At 37.3% G+C, this 16,735-nt stretch overlaps 1 protein-coding gene across 2 annotated transcripts in view; it reads left to right on the plus strand.

The window, feature by feature from the left end:
* The window catches only part of MCTP1 (multiple C2 and transmembrane domain containing 1), a 284,428-nt gene that overhangs the window by 126,455 nt on the left and 141,238 nt on the right, over positions 1-16,735 (plus strand). The window contains exons 3-6 of one of the 2 annotated variants that reach the window (XM_075740211.1): positions 1,281-1,423; positions 5,125-5,204; positions 5,750-5,858; positions 12,610-12,648. In XM_075740211.1, coding sequence (XP_075596326.1) covers positions 1,281-1,423; positions 5,125-5,204; positions 5,750-5,858; positions 12,610-12,648 — 371 coding nt within the window. The remainder of the gene's footprint in view (positions 1-1,280; positions 1,424-5,124; positions 5,205-5,749; positions 5,859-12,609; positions 12,649-16,735) is intronic. The other variant, XM_075740210.1, reaches the window with a different exon arrangement.

Consider the following 16,735-nt stretch of genomic DNA (forward strand, 5'->3'; position numbering starts at 1 on the left):
TGTGGTGGGATGGCTGGACAGAAGTGGAAGAGGCATTTGACCACTTCTGCCCCTGTCCTTCCCCCACATTCGCTCTCCCACATGTCAGCTGTTGTCAATTCACCATAAGTTGAGGTCAGACTGTAGGAAATAGCACTGCAGTGTGGTCACGGCGATGTAGCAAATCACAGCGTGAAACCTTGTGGCTGGGGAAAGTGATTTTATTTTAAACCAAAACTGATTGTTGTCATTTCCTTTCACAGTCTCACACCTGCGTACTCACATTCACAAGTACACATGTGTGGTTTAGGATGCACTTGATGGGGAAGGGAAGGATGCCAGCCAACAGGTCCTCCTCACGTCTCTTGCTGCTGGGGTGGCCATGTCTCTGCTGGTTTTGGATGTGCCGTTTCGTACCTTCTGGTAGCTGGCAGTGATTTATTTCTCAGTCTTGTTCTGTGTGCACCATCAGGTTTTTGCTTGCTATCCTTTGTCACCCTGCATGGGTGTCTTGAGAAGGAAGACACAGGCATGCTCCTGGGTGGCTGCTAATCTTGGTGCCCCCAGCATGTGCCACCCCAGGAGTCCTCCTTCTACCTGTTATTCCTTCTGACACTTCCACACCCTCATCCCATCCATTCATGCCATGTTTAACATTTCTCTTTCAATTCCCTTCAGAGTTGTCTTTCTGGTCATAGTTAATTGCTGTTCAGTGTATCAGGGACTTAGACCTGTGCTCTGCTGTGGTAGGTGATGGCTGCAGGAAGCATGTGAACTTTGTGGGATGACTTTAGAGTTGATTTGCTCGTCATGCGTGTTGTAGGAAGTGTGTCCTTGTGGAAGAGGAAAGCCTGGACATGATAAAGTCAATGAGGAGTTACTCTAGCGGTGCCAGTGGAGCTCGTGCTTTTTCAAAGGCATAAGATAATTAGATTAATATTTTACAGAAATAATTTAAACTTTATAATCTAATATTTGTGATTGCATTAAGATAAAATTCTACTCCTTATAAGGACATAATTCTATTAACTAAAAATCACACTGCAATAGCCAGTATTTCATGTATGACTTTGAGTATGGATTGCAAACAATAGCCAGTGATGGAAACACCCGTTTGATGTTAACACCTGAGTAATGTGGCGCTGTGGAAAACAACAAACTGTGACAATCAAAAATTCTCAGCTGCTGTTTTTAATTTGACTTTCAGTAGAAATTACATTTAGTTCTGTTTAAGGTACTTTAGTTTCCATTCCCTTAATGTACTAAAAGGACATAATTAACAGTATGTATGTCTTTAACAGGAACCAGTGATCCGTACGTCAAGTTCAAACTTGGAGGAAAAGAAGTATTTAGAAGTAAAACAATACACAAGAACCTCAATCCAGTGTGGGAAGAAAAAGCTTGCATTCTTATAGAAAACCCAAGACAACCGTTATATATAAAGGTGAGACACTATTTTACTTATGTCTGTCAAATTACAATAGAGGACTTATTGAAAGAATTTATATTTTGTAATTTTTGTATACTGAAAAAAATATTGTGCAATAGTACATTACTAAAAACTGTTTAGAAGTGAAAATTATTTAAATTACATCTGTATACTGATGATGTCAAAATTAAAAAAGAAGAAAAAAGGAAAATACAGGCATTTTTGTTTGTTTCAGGCTATAATTCTTTTATACTTATTTAGTGCCATCTTGGGAGAAGGACTGAGAAAGTAAACTGTGTTTCATGATGATGTCATCCCTTCTATTTATGGAAATATTGCATAATTCTGATACGAAGCATAATCTATTCCATTAAAAGCAACTCTTTGCTGAGCTTAACATGAGAATTTATCGAGATATATGCCCAATTCTCCTAGTTTTTGCATTTCTTTCATTTATACTTCAATACAGTGAGTTTAGTTACATATTTCATAATGCTTTATGCTTTTTTTTTTTTTTTTGCTTTGTAACTACTTATTATATCACAGGTGAGGATGGTTTTGTCATAATACAGGCATGATTTATTCCAAAATAACAGATAGCTTGAGTTTAAGTTAGAGAGGCAAGCAATGTCCAATTAGCAGCAATGCCAGTAGTACTTCTTAATTATCCATATTGGAACAGAAACTAGAAAAGCTGTGATCATTGTTTTATAGGCATGGAATGGAAAGGTGCTTTTATGGCCCCAGTAGTTTATGGGGTTCTATATCCCAAAAGTGATCCTTAATTACGTAAAATAAAGTAGATGATAACAATTAAGTTCTAAAAATGTAATGGGAAAAAAAATGTATTCTTAGGGTTCTAATTAGAACATGCATAGGTCAAAAATACTTTGAGAAATAATGGAAACTTAGGTCTTACCTAAGTAATCCTTTTAATTGGTTTGAAATGATACAATGCTTCAGGTAACTATCAGTCTTAATCTCAAATACGTGAGAAAAATTTTGACTGAAATATGGAACTGTAGATTTTTTTATTAAATGACGGCTACTTAAACAGCCTTTGAGTGTTGATCTGTACTATGTTTCATGTATTCTGCTTGGATAAAGTACATCATTATTGTAAAGTGTAAAGTTAATTATAATTCTCAATTGGCATTTTCCTGCCCTTATTAAGCTTAGTGACTCATAAGGAATGAACACGTGCCCAGCACTGTGAAAGAGAAAAGCAAATTCAAAGAAGGACAGTTACAACATAGGTACCTGCTTCGATTTATTTGTGCCAAATACCAACCCTGCAGCAGGGTCACAAGGGAATAGGTGTGTGTGTTTTTATGTTTTTCTAGAAAGAGCATGTCAAGTCGTATAATGTCTATCCATCTTTGTACTCTGAACAAACTGTGTGAAATATTTCAGTATTTGTATCTTGTTCATATATTGTAAGACATGATTAAATTGTAGTATCATCAAATCCCAGACTGGTTTGGGTGGGCAGGGACCCCACAGCCCACCCAGTGCCACCCCTGCCATGGGCAGGGACACCCCCCACTAGCCCAGGTTGCCCAAAGCCCCATCCAACCTGGCCTTGAACACTGCCAGGGAGCCAGGGGCAGCCACAGCTTCTCTGGGCACCCTCTGCCAGGGCCTCAGCACCCTCACGGGGAAGGATTGCTGCCTCCCATCCCATCTCCATCTCCCCTCCTGCAGCTTCAGGCCATTCCCCTTGGCCTGTCACTCCCTGCCCTTGGCACCAGCCCCTCTCCAGCTTTCCTGGAGCCCCTGCAGGGACTGGAAGGGGCTCTGAGGTCTCCCCGCAGCCTTCTCTTCTCCAGGCTGAACCAGCCCAACTCTCTCAGCCTGAGGTCTCCACAGCAGAGGTGCTCCAGCCCTCGCAGCATCTCCATGGCCTCCTCTGGCCTCGCTCCAACAGCTCCGTGTCCTTCTTGTGCTGGGGACCCCCGAGCTGGACGCAGCACTGCAGGGGGGTCTCAGCAGAGCGGAGCAGAGGGGCAGAATCCCCTCCCTCGACCTGCTGGTCACGCTGCTGGTGATACAGCCCAGGACATGGTTGGCTTTCTCAGCTGTGAGTGCATGTTGATGGGTCATCTCCAATTTTTCATCCACCAGCACCACCAGATCCTTCTCCTCAGGGCTGCTCTCAATCCCTTCATCCCCCAAACTGTGTTAATACTGGCGGTGGCCCCAACCCATGTGCAGGACCGTGCACTTGGCCTTGTTGAACCTCCTGAGGTTCACATGGGCCCACTTCTCCAGGTTGTCCATCCAGGTCTGTCTGGATGGCAACCCGCCCCTCAGCCATGTCAACTGCACCACTCAGTAAGTCAGCTGAAAATACTTATTTGACATTTTTATCTTGATAATGTGTTGGGGGAGAAAATAAGTCTTTTTTGCAACATGAACTGATAATTCATCTTTTTTTTTTTTTTCTCTCCCCATTAAAATGAATATTAGACAGAGAAAATACAAAGATACCCACTCAGGTGGTTTAATGCATATGAGACACTTGTGCTCAAATGCTTGCATTCCACCCTTTGACTCGTACAGCAATACTGTAGCCATTGGGCTATGGGATTTCTGTTACTACTGTCTTAATCCAGTCCATATTAAAGTATTTTTAGAAGATGAACAACTCTAACTATCTCCTGGAGACGATTTCCTGTAATACAATAGTTTAAGTATTTATATAAAAGTTGAAGACCTTGAACCTACGCCTCTCACATCTCAGTTAAATATTCTCATTACTGGCTGTTCACAAGTTTCACTCTTAGTTAGAGCTGAAGGTATATTCTGATCCTCAGAAATTCTCATGACAATAGTTGCCAAGAAAATTCTACTTACCTCGAAAGTTTGATTTTGCTAATTTATATTTTCCCATTTTTTGTTTTTGTAATTTTGTGTCACAACCTTCCTTTGGTTGCCATCCACCTTTTTTGTTTATTTCTCTCCGAAAGCCATCCCCAGTTTATTTGTTATTCTTCCTTCTTACTTGGGAAGGCATAATCCATCTCGAAACATTGATGCTATTCCACACACTGGCCACAGATTCCTGTCAGTAAATTTGTCCAGATGCTATGTCTTTTAGGTAGCAAGTTAACAGGCAGGGTCCTCAGAGTAATAGATGTCACTATTTCCTTACATAAATCCATTAAGTTTTCATCTTAGATTGTAATATTTCTAAACCCTAGAAACTTATACAACCTTCAAAACTTACAATTTTGTCATTCCTGATACTGATGCGAGAGCTGTAGTAACCCACTTTTCACCATCATGGCCTGCCCTCCCACCTGTATTTTGCAAAATTGATAAAGGTATTAATTAATATATAGCAAATCAATGATTCTGCTTAACTTTAGTTATTCTTTTGGCCTTCCTTCTTTTAGTACCTATGTTTATAAAAATTCTTCTTTTGTTTTTATAAACATGATGTTGTTCACATATCTGGTCTAGTAGTAGCAGCTGTATACCCCTATGCCTTTACATGATGCATTCTGACCTTTACATAAGCAGTTTCAAACTTGATTTTGTAGTCAGAAAGTTGCAGGTTACTTTCCAATAGTCCTGGTTTGACATGTAAGAAACACGTAGTTTCACTCTGGAAATGGAGTTTCAAGAACCATTCATAAAGCCAGAAAATAAAAAAAAATTTTTAAAAAAAAATTCCAATACTGAAAAATGCATTAATTTCCTGTGCATCTTAGGTCTTTGACTATGACTTTGGACTTCAAGATGACTTCATTGGTTCGGCATTTTTGGATCTCACTTCCTTGGAATTAAATAGGTATGGCACAAACAAGCCTATGGAGTAATTCTTTATGGTTGTCTGCTAATATCCTGTTTATGGAATTGTAAATAGAATATTGTGCTGGAAAATAATTAGATAAACCTACACCACATTGAACTAGCCAAGTAAAAAGGGAATTACTGTATTTTGAAAGAATAACATTTTAACTGATCATGCACAATATTTTTTATAGTGTCTACGGAGAGGTTAGTTTTATAACCACTTTATCCTTGTTTTTATATTATCTTGATTCACAGCATTGCTACCTACTTTTTAACTTTTTCCTATTTTTTAATCCATTAATGTTACAGTTCAGATTGGATTACTTCAGTATGTATAAGTACTTAACACAGAGTAACGGTATTTAGTATTTATTTTTGAGTCTTTAGACTGCAGTACTTGAAAGTAGAAATAGGATAAATTTGTGACAGCATTTTGAAGTAGTTTCACATAAATACAGATAACTTTAGTGCTCAAGATTCAGAAATTTCATTATCTGAGTGCCTGAAGACAAAATAAATGCATGTATTTTTGTGTCCTAGGCAAACAGATGTTACGTTGTGTCTGAAGGATCCTCATTACCCTGCCCATGATCTGGGAAGTATACTGTTATCAGTTCTGTTGGCTCCTAGAGAAGAACAGCCAGAAATGGTAATTTTAAGTATTTTAATATGTATCATCACTCTTGTGATTGTTCTATGGTGGCATGACTTAAAGCACAAGAGTAAACCACATATTCTGAGGTTTACTTGATTTTTCCAATTGTTAAAATATCATGGGACAGTGTTTCTGGTATAGTACAGCATGCTTCATTTGAACTGGATCCTCCCTGAGATAGTACTGAGGCATCCACATGGAACACAAATGCTCAGCAGTTTTGGAGAAAGTCAGTTGCAGGTGAATGGTACTGATTAATGTGGAAAAATATCAGTAAACCACTGGTGAAGAATTTTGGACCTAGTGCTGCGATCTCTACATAGAACATTTGAATCCTATTTCACACTGAAAATAAAGAAACTTGAAGAGAGGTAGTATTTCTGCTTTTTGGCATCTAATGATGAAGTATTATTTGATGTTTTTCAATTTCATGACTAGATTTCAACTACAAAATTTTGTGATTTTCTAGGTTTATTGTAATTCCTTCATCTTAGTTTTCTGTGCTGCTCAGTTGTAAGTGAAAGTGGTTTTCTAGTTTTAAAGATCCTGTTAGTTGTGACAAATTCTGTCGCTAGTTGGGTGTATTTTATGAGCTCTTTGTCAGTTGACTTTTCAGTTGAGCAGTAGTAGTACAACTGTGGCAGAAATACCAGAGATGACATCTCACTCAGAGCTTGTAAAATAATGTGGATTCCTTTGGCTTCAGAGAGGCCAAGAAAAAAATATTAATCTGATGAAGTTTTCCATGGATATTGTCAACTATACGTTTTTTGTAAGAGCATCTATGTTTCTGTATGCTGCAGTGTGACACATCATCCTGTTGCATACCTGATGCATATTGGTAGGTTTTAGTATTGTTTTTTCTATTTTTCTCCTAGCTGTTATTAAATAGCCAAGTAAAAGTCAGTTATTGGAATTAGGTGTTTCGTATTTGGAATGGCAGAGATGTAGAGTTTTGAAAATAGATTTCTCATCTCTTAATTTTCTTCGTGACATTCTGTTAAAACTTAACAAAAATAATGGAATATGGTGGTAATGTGCAGAAAGTTTATTTAAACAGTGTATTTTTCTTTCTTTTAACAATACGTTTCTCCAGACAACTCAGAATACTATCTTGCTAATTTACGCTACAAAGGTGTTTATCACTGAAATTGAAAAATGTGTTTCATTCTAGGGGGTTTTTTGTGTGTATTTGGGTAAGACCAGCATTTCTGAGTTGGCTGGTAATAGCCCTTTTTTTCCAAGTGGCTTTGGCATTATCCTGCTGTAATCCTAAATTATGCAGCGCAGAAATACTATATTGCTATGTGGGAAACCATTATGTGGACAGCACATTAGTGTCCTTTATTCGTCATACAGATAGGATAGCTACTGTGCCACTCAGTGTTACCAGCTATTACACAAAGAGCACTCAAGACGATCACAGGTGAGAAAGTGAAGTTAAGAAGACACTACAGGGTAACATGTCTTTCATAAGGATATTTACTCAGTGAATTCGCAACTGAACATCAGAAGTAACGGGAGCGCCATAGACTGATGGGAGTAGGAGGAAGAGTTGGTTTTGTGCTATTATGCATTTCATTATAAACTTTGTATTTAGTAAGCTAATCCTTTCAGTTTCTCTCAAGTGACCAGTGTTACATCCCATTCAAACTGTTACGTGGGACTTCATTCTGAAAATGCCCAAGATTCAAATTAAGATTCTGATTCCTAATCTGAAGCTATATATTTATTATTGAAAACCAGTCTTCCCAAGATACGGGTCTCAGAGCAGCTCTAGCAAAGTTGCAGTAACATCAGAAATTGCAGTAACATCCGATAATTTGTGTCACAATGCAGGGAAGATGACCTACAAAATTAATACTGAATTGCTGTATACGAGTGTGTTAAGGGGTTAATAATTCAAGGCGTAATTATCTTTTATTCAGTTACCACATCTAATTATTTATTTATTTATCAGATTTTATTTACTCTCTAAGGAGTAGATATATTACAAAATGTATTGCTCCAATTAAACGGTCATCTTTGGTTATTTTTAAAAGGTCTTGTAATAATGAGGGTAATTTTTATTTAATTTAATATAGTTGAGATCAATAAATTTTCAAATGTTAAGTTAGAGGATTGAGGCTAATTCTTGTCCACTCTGGAAATGTGCACCACATAAAGCAGTAATTAAAGCAACTCCTACATTCCCAATCTGTGTAGCGTGCTGTTTGATTATTGCTTCCCTTCTACTCAGGTATCTCTACATAGATAATAAGTCAAATAGTATAGTTGAAAGAGTTAGATAAAAACTTGTGAGCGCCTTCAAAAATGCTTTAATGACTGCTGCATAGAAGACATAGAAACCCTGTCTCTTTACCACACATGCGTTTTTTTCCCTAAGTGATTGCGAATTTTCTTAAATCCTGTCAGTCTGATATCCCTATATAGCCTATATTTCAAAATTTTCTTCTGAATAAGTTTTAATTTGTTCAGGTGATAACTCTAAATTGCTTGCACACTTCACATGTAAATGGTGTAAAATGTTTAAATCATCAAGCTGAAGAATTCAGAAATTAACTGCTAGTATTTAAATTTCAGGTACTTTAATTCCATATACTTAAAAGGAGAGTGTTTATTAAGACCATTGGGAAAATTAAGAAAAGGAATAGCTTCAACAAAAGAAGTATTAGCTTTGCCATGCAGCCGTAGAAGCAGCGTTGTGTCTGGTCCTGTATTTTGGGCAGCTCTATAGTCATCATCATCGAAACCCAGCCCTGCTGAACAAGACTTGCTGTCTGTGATGGGACCTTTGGTAACTTTTTTGATGCAGATCAGACTTTCCAAGGAGATCAGCCTGAACTGAGAGCGTTCTGGGGGTCGTGCTCTGATGTCCAGATAAAGGGAAAGTCTTTTGACTATGCGTTTGTGTAGCTTGAGGACAGGTCTTGTAGGAAAGCGTTTTATTCGCGTGTCAAAATGACATAGCTGTACATTACAGGAAGGTGCATCCTGTCACGCTGCCTAAGTAATATTGACACTGCTGGAGGATAAGATGCTCCAGTTGGAAGTTTGAAGTTAAATGGTACAAAATTGGGGATCTTGTTGTATATTGCCGCCTGTCTGTGAGAGAGGTATTATCACAAATGATTTGAAAAATAAGCAGTTTGAAAGAGTAATAGTTTGTTTTGGGTGGAACTGTCTTTTGTGAAGCCTTGAGGCTAAGAGATGAGAGGGAGATTTGGTACACACAGGAGCATCCTCTTCCTTATCTGTCTGAAAGAAATTCTGATGAAATGCAGATTTTCAGTGTGCTGACTGATGAGATGTTCTTTAGAGTTTATAGCCGGAAGGCCCCGTTTCTGAAGATCAAAACATATTACATCTTTGGATTCAGATATCAGTTAAGAATATTAACATATGCATATGTTCATGTAACTGTATGTAAAATTGTATTACAGGCTAGGAGAGGGGAGTATTTATCTTTGAGTCCTGGTGGATTGTGAAAAACAGTGCTTAAGTAGTTTACAATTTGTGTGTTTCCAGTAGAGGAATATCAGACGTGATTTCATTTAAAGGAGATTCAGTATACTAGTTTCATAAATAAGAACACACTATTTGATTTTTGTAGTACATTTTCTTGGAAGAAAATGGTACATTTTCCATTTCCATTTTCTTGGAAGAAAATGTAGAAGTAGCCTGCAGTTATTGAATATAGGCACATGAGCAAATCAGAATTTCTGCGAAATTTTGTATGTGAGTATCTGTGCCTTTTGGAACCTAGTGCTTGTTCTACAGGCATAGAAGTGTGAACTTTTAAAGTAATAATCTTTTAATACCTCATTCAAACTATGTACATGAATAGAAGTCCTATTCTTTTGAGTTTTGATAAATGAAGGCAATCTGATTTGTTCTGATTTTTGCAGAACTACAAATTGTGAATCAAAATTGATGAATTAATTGTTCTCATGCTACCCTAAAAATAAGAATGTCTTTAGTATTTGTGAAAAGTATAACCTTTTTCCAGCCTAACACAATTAAGTTGCATTAGCACTAGTTCCAATAATTCATTAGCATTTGCTCTGTGCTGTTAACAGTACTTGTCCTTTAGATTAATGTAGCATTTTTAATTATTTTGCTTTGAGAGAGCAGATAGCTTAGGTAACTAATGTAAACAAAGACTTGAAATAAAAAAGTATGTATATATAAAAATGTTAAAACCTGTGAGCTCTAAAAAATTTTTATTACTTTTAACTCTTCTTTTAAAAAACAATGTGTTTATGATGAACTTTCTGCATTTTTCATTAATTTCTCCTTTTGATGACCAGTTTAACAGAAGTCAGAATTAGCAATGACTTAATTTTTTTCTTAGGCCTGCTGCAGTGATGTTTGTTTTGTTTCTGCAATTCAGACAGCATTCTACTAGTATTTCCCTTTGGATACCCGTAGTGCTGTGCATGCCTGTGTGCCCTTTGTAGTTGCATGCATGCCAATTAAAAATGTGTATGTGATGTCTGCAGATCCTGCCTTTGGTGTTGTATCACCGTTGCCGCAGTGCATGTGAGTTTTCCTGGCTCATTCTCCGGCAGAGTTCAGCGCACAGATTTTGTCCCTGACTGTGGGTCTGTCAGAGCTGCATGGCTCCCATGTCTTCTCTACAACAGTTGTTCCCAACCTTGGTCTTGGAGGCAACTCTCGGAAATTAGAAAGTGGGTAGTTTGATGAGAACTGTTGCCTTGGGGCCAGCAGAGGTTGGGCACTACTGTTCCACCAGTGCCAATGGCCTGAGTAGCACAGAAAATGGGAAACAGGAAACATATGAGTGCCACTTGGATGGTGTTATTTAATGAGAATAAAATTCAGGGCAATTGATCCACAGTGATGCTTAATACTTTTTTGCTTCATATGAAAATACTAACAACATTAATATGCTGTCAGTTTGCTTGCTGTCGTAAATCTTGTAATGACATATTTTTTTATTTGTCAGAGGAGTAATAACAGTGTAGGAAAAAAAAGGATGAGAGAGATGGAGTCAGGGCATGGAATATTTTCAGACAAAATAGTTCCGTGTACATCATCCATCATAACGAGCCCTACGCTATGTATTTGTTTCATTGGCTTCTAAGGATGGTTATGATGATTTCAGCTTATCCTGCAACAGCTGTTGATGATGCTGGTGCACTCAACAAGTACAGTCATACATTTCTGTAGCTACTACTCAAACTGAACTCCTCAGAGTTGAAATAATATTTGATATGTAGTTAATTTGGCTGTTGGGCTGTGTTCTCCTCCTTGTTCCCTGCGCGGTGAAGCTGAGTTTGTGCTCTGCCTTGTAGCTGTGTAGGATTCAGCAGCAGCAAGGAAGGGAGGAGCTGTGGTACGTTGCAGGAACTCGGAAGTCTTCTCCAGCACCTGCTGCAGGCGTCAAGCTGCTTAATTCTTATGTGCCTCTCCAATAAAAAATGAGTTAAATGGCTTTCTCCAGCTTCATAAAACATTTAGTTTCTATGCATGTTTTCCAAAGCCACAGCAATATGATTATCTTTAACTTCCCGCAGAGGCTTGGGGCTTTAAGTTCCTTAGCAACATAAAAATTTTCCTCAGCAGCTAGTTGTTTTTCTTCTCCCAAAAAACTAAGTCTATTTGAAAAGTTTCTGGACATTTCAGAAATATAAACCCCACATATTTACTCCCATTTTCACTTTTCCCCATGTAATACTTTTATTTCTCAGCAAGGAAAATGTTTTAAATTTAACATTTATTTCCATTATCTGAAAAAGAAAGTGTTTTAGCAATAGTTAATTAAAAAGAAGTTCGTTTTTCATGACATAAAGTTTCAATAGAAATTAATGGCCGTTGATTTATTCTTGCTCAGTGTCAACAACAGACTGCTAAATGTTATTAAATTGTACAAATTAATTTTTCTGTGTTTCCACAGAACTGCTTTAAGCAACAGTTGTGTTCACTGATAAATTGCTCATACCCATCTTGACAAGTTCTGTCTCTTATTTAAAGATTAAGAATCTGTGTCTGTGGACACTTTGCTTCCTGACATGTCAGAGCATTATCTCTAGCAGTGCCAAGGTTTTACAGATTTTTTTAGTAATGGGATAGGGGTGCTGCATTTTGGGTTTTTTTAAAGAGACAAGGTATGAATTTTTTTGTGTCCCATGTGCATATTTATCAATTAAAACAGCTATTTTTACTGCTGTTAAAGTAATTAGCAGTGGTAACCTTAAGGATTTTCATGTTGTCCAAGGAGCCTTATGGCTGATTTCTCTTATGTGGCTATACCAGCAAGCTAAACAGTAGTGCTCGAAAAATTGGATTATATGAATATTAAAAAAACTGTCATTCAAGTATCAGTCAAAACTGAAGTCACTATCTGTAATGACACATTCTTTTTTTTCATTACTTTATTTAATTCCTTCCTTCCTTCCTTCCTTCCTTCCTTCCTTCCTTCCTTCCTTCCCTCTCTTTTTCTCTTTTTCTCTCTTTTTCTCTTCCATTCTACAATTTCCCATATTGCATTGTCTCCAGAAATGAGCCATTCATAGCACCCCGAAAAGTCTGCCTCTCCTGGGTGGGAGCAGTGCTGCTGGTTGTCTGGTTTATTTCAGTCTTGTGTAGTTGTTGCTGGAGTGTACATGTTGCTGCTTCAGTTGTAGTGGTGGTTAAATGTGGATTGTCCTGCTGGAGACAGTTGGCCTTCTTTTCTGTGTTGCAGAGAAAAGGTAATTAAAATGCTCTATTTTATTTTCAGACAATGCTAATGAGGAAGAGTTGGAAAAGATCAAGTAAGGTAACTTTTAGCATGTGGTCTTCTGGTGCTTTTTTTTTTTTTTTTTTTTTTTTTTTTAGAACTATGATGTTTTACCAAGCATACCATCTAGGACTGGAAACTTGTGGCACAGGATTTATTCCTCTTCAAATTGTGTTTTAATGACATTGTTTTGTGTTCCATCAAATCAAAATCATGAAACAGTTGAGCTTTCAATGTAATCATTAAACTTCTCGACTTTGTTACAGCATTATAGCCTATCTTGAAGTCATTTAGTAACTTCATGTAAGTGGCAACATGTCCTGATTCTTTTTCTAAAAAGCTTGATTTTATCATGTATAAACAATTTCCTTGAAGCTTACTTGTTACCAAAGAGATCAAGCCAAAGGGTAACTTTCATTTTCCTATTACTACCTACTAGCTGGAGTTTTTGTGTGTGGAAGTTTTCAGAGTGATGCTTCTCAATGAGAAACTTCCCAAATTGCTGGACATGCACAGACGGCAATCACAGGAGGCTTCACAAGAGCAGAGAGCTGCAGGAACCGTTCTTAGTTTCCACTTCATACAGCTCTGTCAATGCCTCTTCAGGCAGATTCAGTATCTGGCTTTTCTCCTCTTAGGAGTTGTGTGAGTGATAAAAAAGGAGCAGCATATGCTCTTTTCCACTAGGGAAAGATTGAGAGTTTTACTGTAGTAGAATACAGTTCATTTTTACCTTTTTCCTGTATGTTTCTCCAAAAAGACAAAAGTGTGTATAGTTTCTCAGCGGTTTTCTGGCCACTCTGGGCTAATGCTGCCATGCTGCTTTCAAGCTTTAAGCCGCCTTATTATCTGCATGATTTAAAAGAACATTAAAATTTCTCAAAGTCTTGAGCTGGTTTGATAGATCTGGGTTTTTTTAACATTTTATCAAGTAAAAGTGTTAAAATGAGAAAAATTATTTAGCTATATGGAGTCATTTCACTTATTTTGTAATGCGATTTACTTATCTAGCATATTGATGCACAAATTTAAATAGAAGTTTATTAAATATTTTGTATATAGCACTTGCTGAAAAATATTTGCTCAGTTTTTTAACCTTCAAAAAAAGAAGAACAGGGTTCATAATTTTTGAGTTATGCATGGGGTTATCACAGTTTGCTTCTGTGATACAGGACAATACTCAATCTCTGTTGCCTTTTTGAAATTGGTGAGGCAAACATACTTGGCATAGTGATGATGTGTAGCATTGTGATTCTCATATGGTTCATCCAACTTTTCCTGAAATATCTAAAATGCTCAGACTTCTGAAGAGTTAATGCAGATCTGTGAGGATGGTGAAGGACACAGCTCTTTTGCATCATAGAAGTGATGCATTAACTCCTGATGAGCTGAATGTGTTGGATGACAGTTTGTAAAACTAGTTTATTAAGAAGTTTCCCATACTTCGGTTTCAGATTGACACAACTAATCCTAAATGAATAGCACAACATGATAGTTAGGAATTCTTCAGAGCTGTTTGAGTGATTATTTATTCATGTTCTCCTTTGTTCCATTCATTTGATAGAGTTTTAGTAGTTGCCATTTTTGCAAAGGGGTCATATCAAAAGATTGGGCAAATAGCGAATATATGCATTTCAATCTTGCATTTTTCTTCATTTATCTCAGCTAAAGTAATAATTTTACCTACAGATGTAGTGCATGTACAACATCTTAGATGCACTGTTGTATGGTATTTTATATGCAGAAGTATCTCAGGTAAATCACAGCAGCTCATTTGCCTTGTGGGGCTATTCCAGAATTCCAAATCTTTGGTCTGCTGTCAGGAAAACAAATTTAAAAGATCTTTGATTTATGAAGAATTTTTTTCAGAAAAATTGCTGTTCTCTGGGGTGCAGGATGATCAATATTAAATAAGACGTCATTTGCAGATTTGAAAAAATGTCTGGAAATAGGTGCTTAATGCTATTAGGTAATAGAGAAAGTGCCCTAATTGAGATCCTTCTTCTTCAGGAAGTGTTTGTCTTACACTCCTGAGAGCTGAGAAAAAACAGAATATTAAAATTTCTTAGGGATATCATTATAAAATTTCCTAAACCTACTTTTTTATCTCTCTAGAGTCTTTAAAATGGCACTTCCAGTAAATGAATTTGATTTTACAGCCTGTGACAGTATGTTTTACTTTTTAAAATGTATGTACTTGAAGCCTTGTAGCTTTTCTGTAACATCTGTAGCTTGAAGTTAAGATAGAGCAGTGCAGACCACTATGGCATTGACCATGTTCATGAACTGCATTGCTTGCACTTAGTTCCTTGGACATGTGTAGTAGCTGTGACAAGAACAGTAGCTAATCTTTATTACAGTAATATGGTATTCATGTACTTGGAAACAATTACTTTGGCCAAATTCTGAGTCTCTACTTGAAGTACTGCTTCCTCTATGCACCCTAAATCTGAAGTTAAGGTCTCATGAAGTACCTAGGTCAATGCAGCTGTGCATTTTAACTATACTGTGTGCAAACCAGTGTTTTCACACACACTAGTGTGGTAAACGTTTGTTACTGGCATTGCAAAAATGCAACACCACTTTTGGTTTTGTTGTTAGGTTTTTTTCTTGTTACTGTTGTTTGGTTGGTTCATTGGTTTGGTTTGGTTGGGGTTTTTTAACTGTTCCCTATCATGTTTGCTTTATTCCAGACATACTCTTGCTCAACATTCATGGCAGCTTAATCGCTCCCTGCACTGTCTAGGTCAGAGGGAATACTCATCTTTCACTGAATCTAGCAAAAATGAAATTCAAACAATTTTGAAGTCAGAGCATTTATGTCCTTGTTCTGTGAAATGGAAAGTCAAACTTCCAGTCTTCAGTGACAGGAGACTCCCAGTGAGCTATTTAGAAAAAAACCCCAAAACCTGTTTATTAAAAAAAAAAACCAAACCCAAACAACTTTCTGCTGGAAAGTTCTGACTTGCATTCAGTTTTGAATTGTTTGTTTTATTTCATCCACCACAAGCTCAGTGTTTCATGAAAGCAAACTGGTGGCCAGTGTTTATGACTTCGCAGGTGGGCTGTCTGCTGCATGGTCTGGGAGAGGAGGCAGCTCCATTTCTACCACTACATCTGTACTAAGATTCATTACACCTGGAGTAAGGGTGGAAGTGGATTATTCAATGTTTCATGCACTTTTTTGTGATCCAGGTGTTTGCTCAATAACCTCCATGTGCCCGTGCCTCAGTTCCTGTGGTTCAGAGTTCAGTTAGTTGGATATTTAGTGGGTCAGCAGAGAAGTGCTACAGCAAAAAGGCACTGCTTGTAGGATCTGAATAATCAGTCATTCATTTAAACCAAATACAGGATTTTTTAGCTTCATTTTTCTTTTTAAAAAGCTATTTGAAAAATTTTGACCAGTGCAAAATGTCTTTCCTCTCTGGATGTGGATCTGACTTGTTCTGCTTCCGTGGTTCTCCATGTCCACCACAGTTTTCTCTTAGGGTAGATTTTTCTTTTTGCATTAATTCTGCTGAAGTTGCAGACTTTCCTGATGTCTGACATTCCTTGGGTTGAAGGAAGCAAACTTCCTGCTTTTTCCTTGCTTTCTAAACTGTCTGGATACCAGATCTAATTTAGTAAAACACTGTTGTTGCCAGCCTAAGTATAAAAGGAGCACAGAAACCCCAAAACCCAAGAAGCTTGCAAGAGAAGTAATTTATTACTAATCGTCAACACTGCTTCTGACAGTGAGATGAATAGTGCTAATTGCTGAAGTGATTTCCATTACAGAATCCTTGAGGTGCAAGCTATCCGTGTGTTGAGAAATGAAGCATTGCTATTTCCAGCACAAGGCAGCACAGACAACTGGGGAAGAGTTGTTTTCTCCTTTTCCTCTAGTTATGAAAACAAGAAAAAAATCAATTCTGACTTCTTATTTACTAATTCTCCGCAGCACAGAGGCTTAATCCATAGCTGAGGAAAGGGTATAGGAAGGGAGCCTATTAAAATGTTGGCAGCATAAAATTGAGTTAGAAATGCACATATTGCACTTTCTCCTCGTCATTCTTGTAGTGTTCAGTGCAGTGCTGTCAAAAATAATCATTAAAAAAAAGCTTAAAATTTTCTTAACCATTATTAA

This window comes from Balearica regulorum, chromosome Z, assembly GCF_011004875.1.
Source record: "Balearica regulorum gibbericeps isolate bBalReg1 chromosome Z, bBalReg1.pri, whole genome shotgun sequence".
NCBI classification, from domain to species: Eukaryota; Metazoa; Chordata; class Aves; order Gruiformes; family Gruidae; genus Balearica; species Balearica regulorum.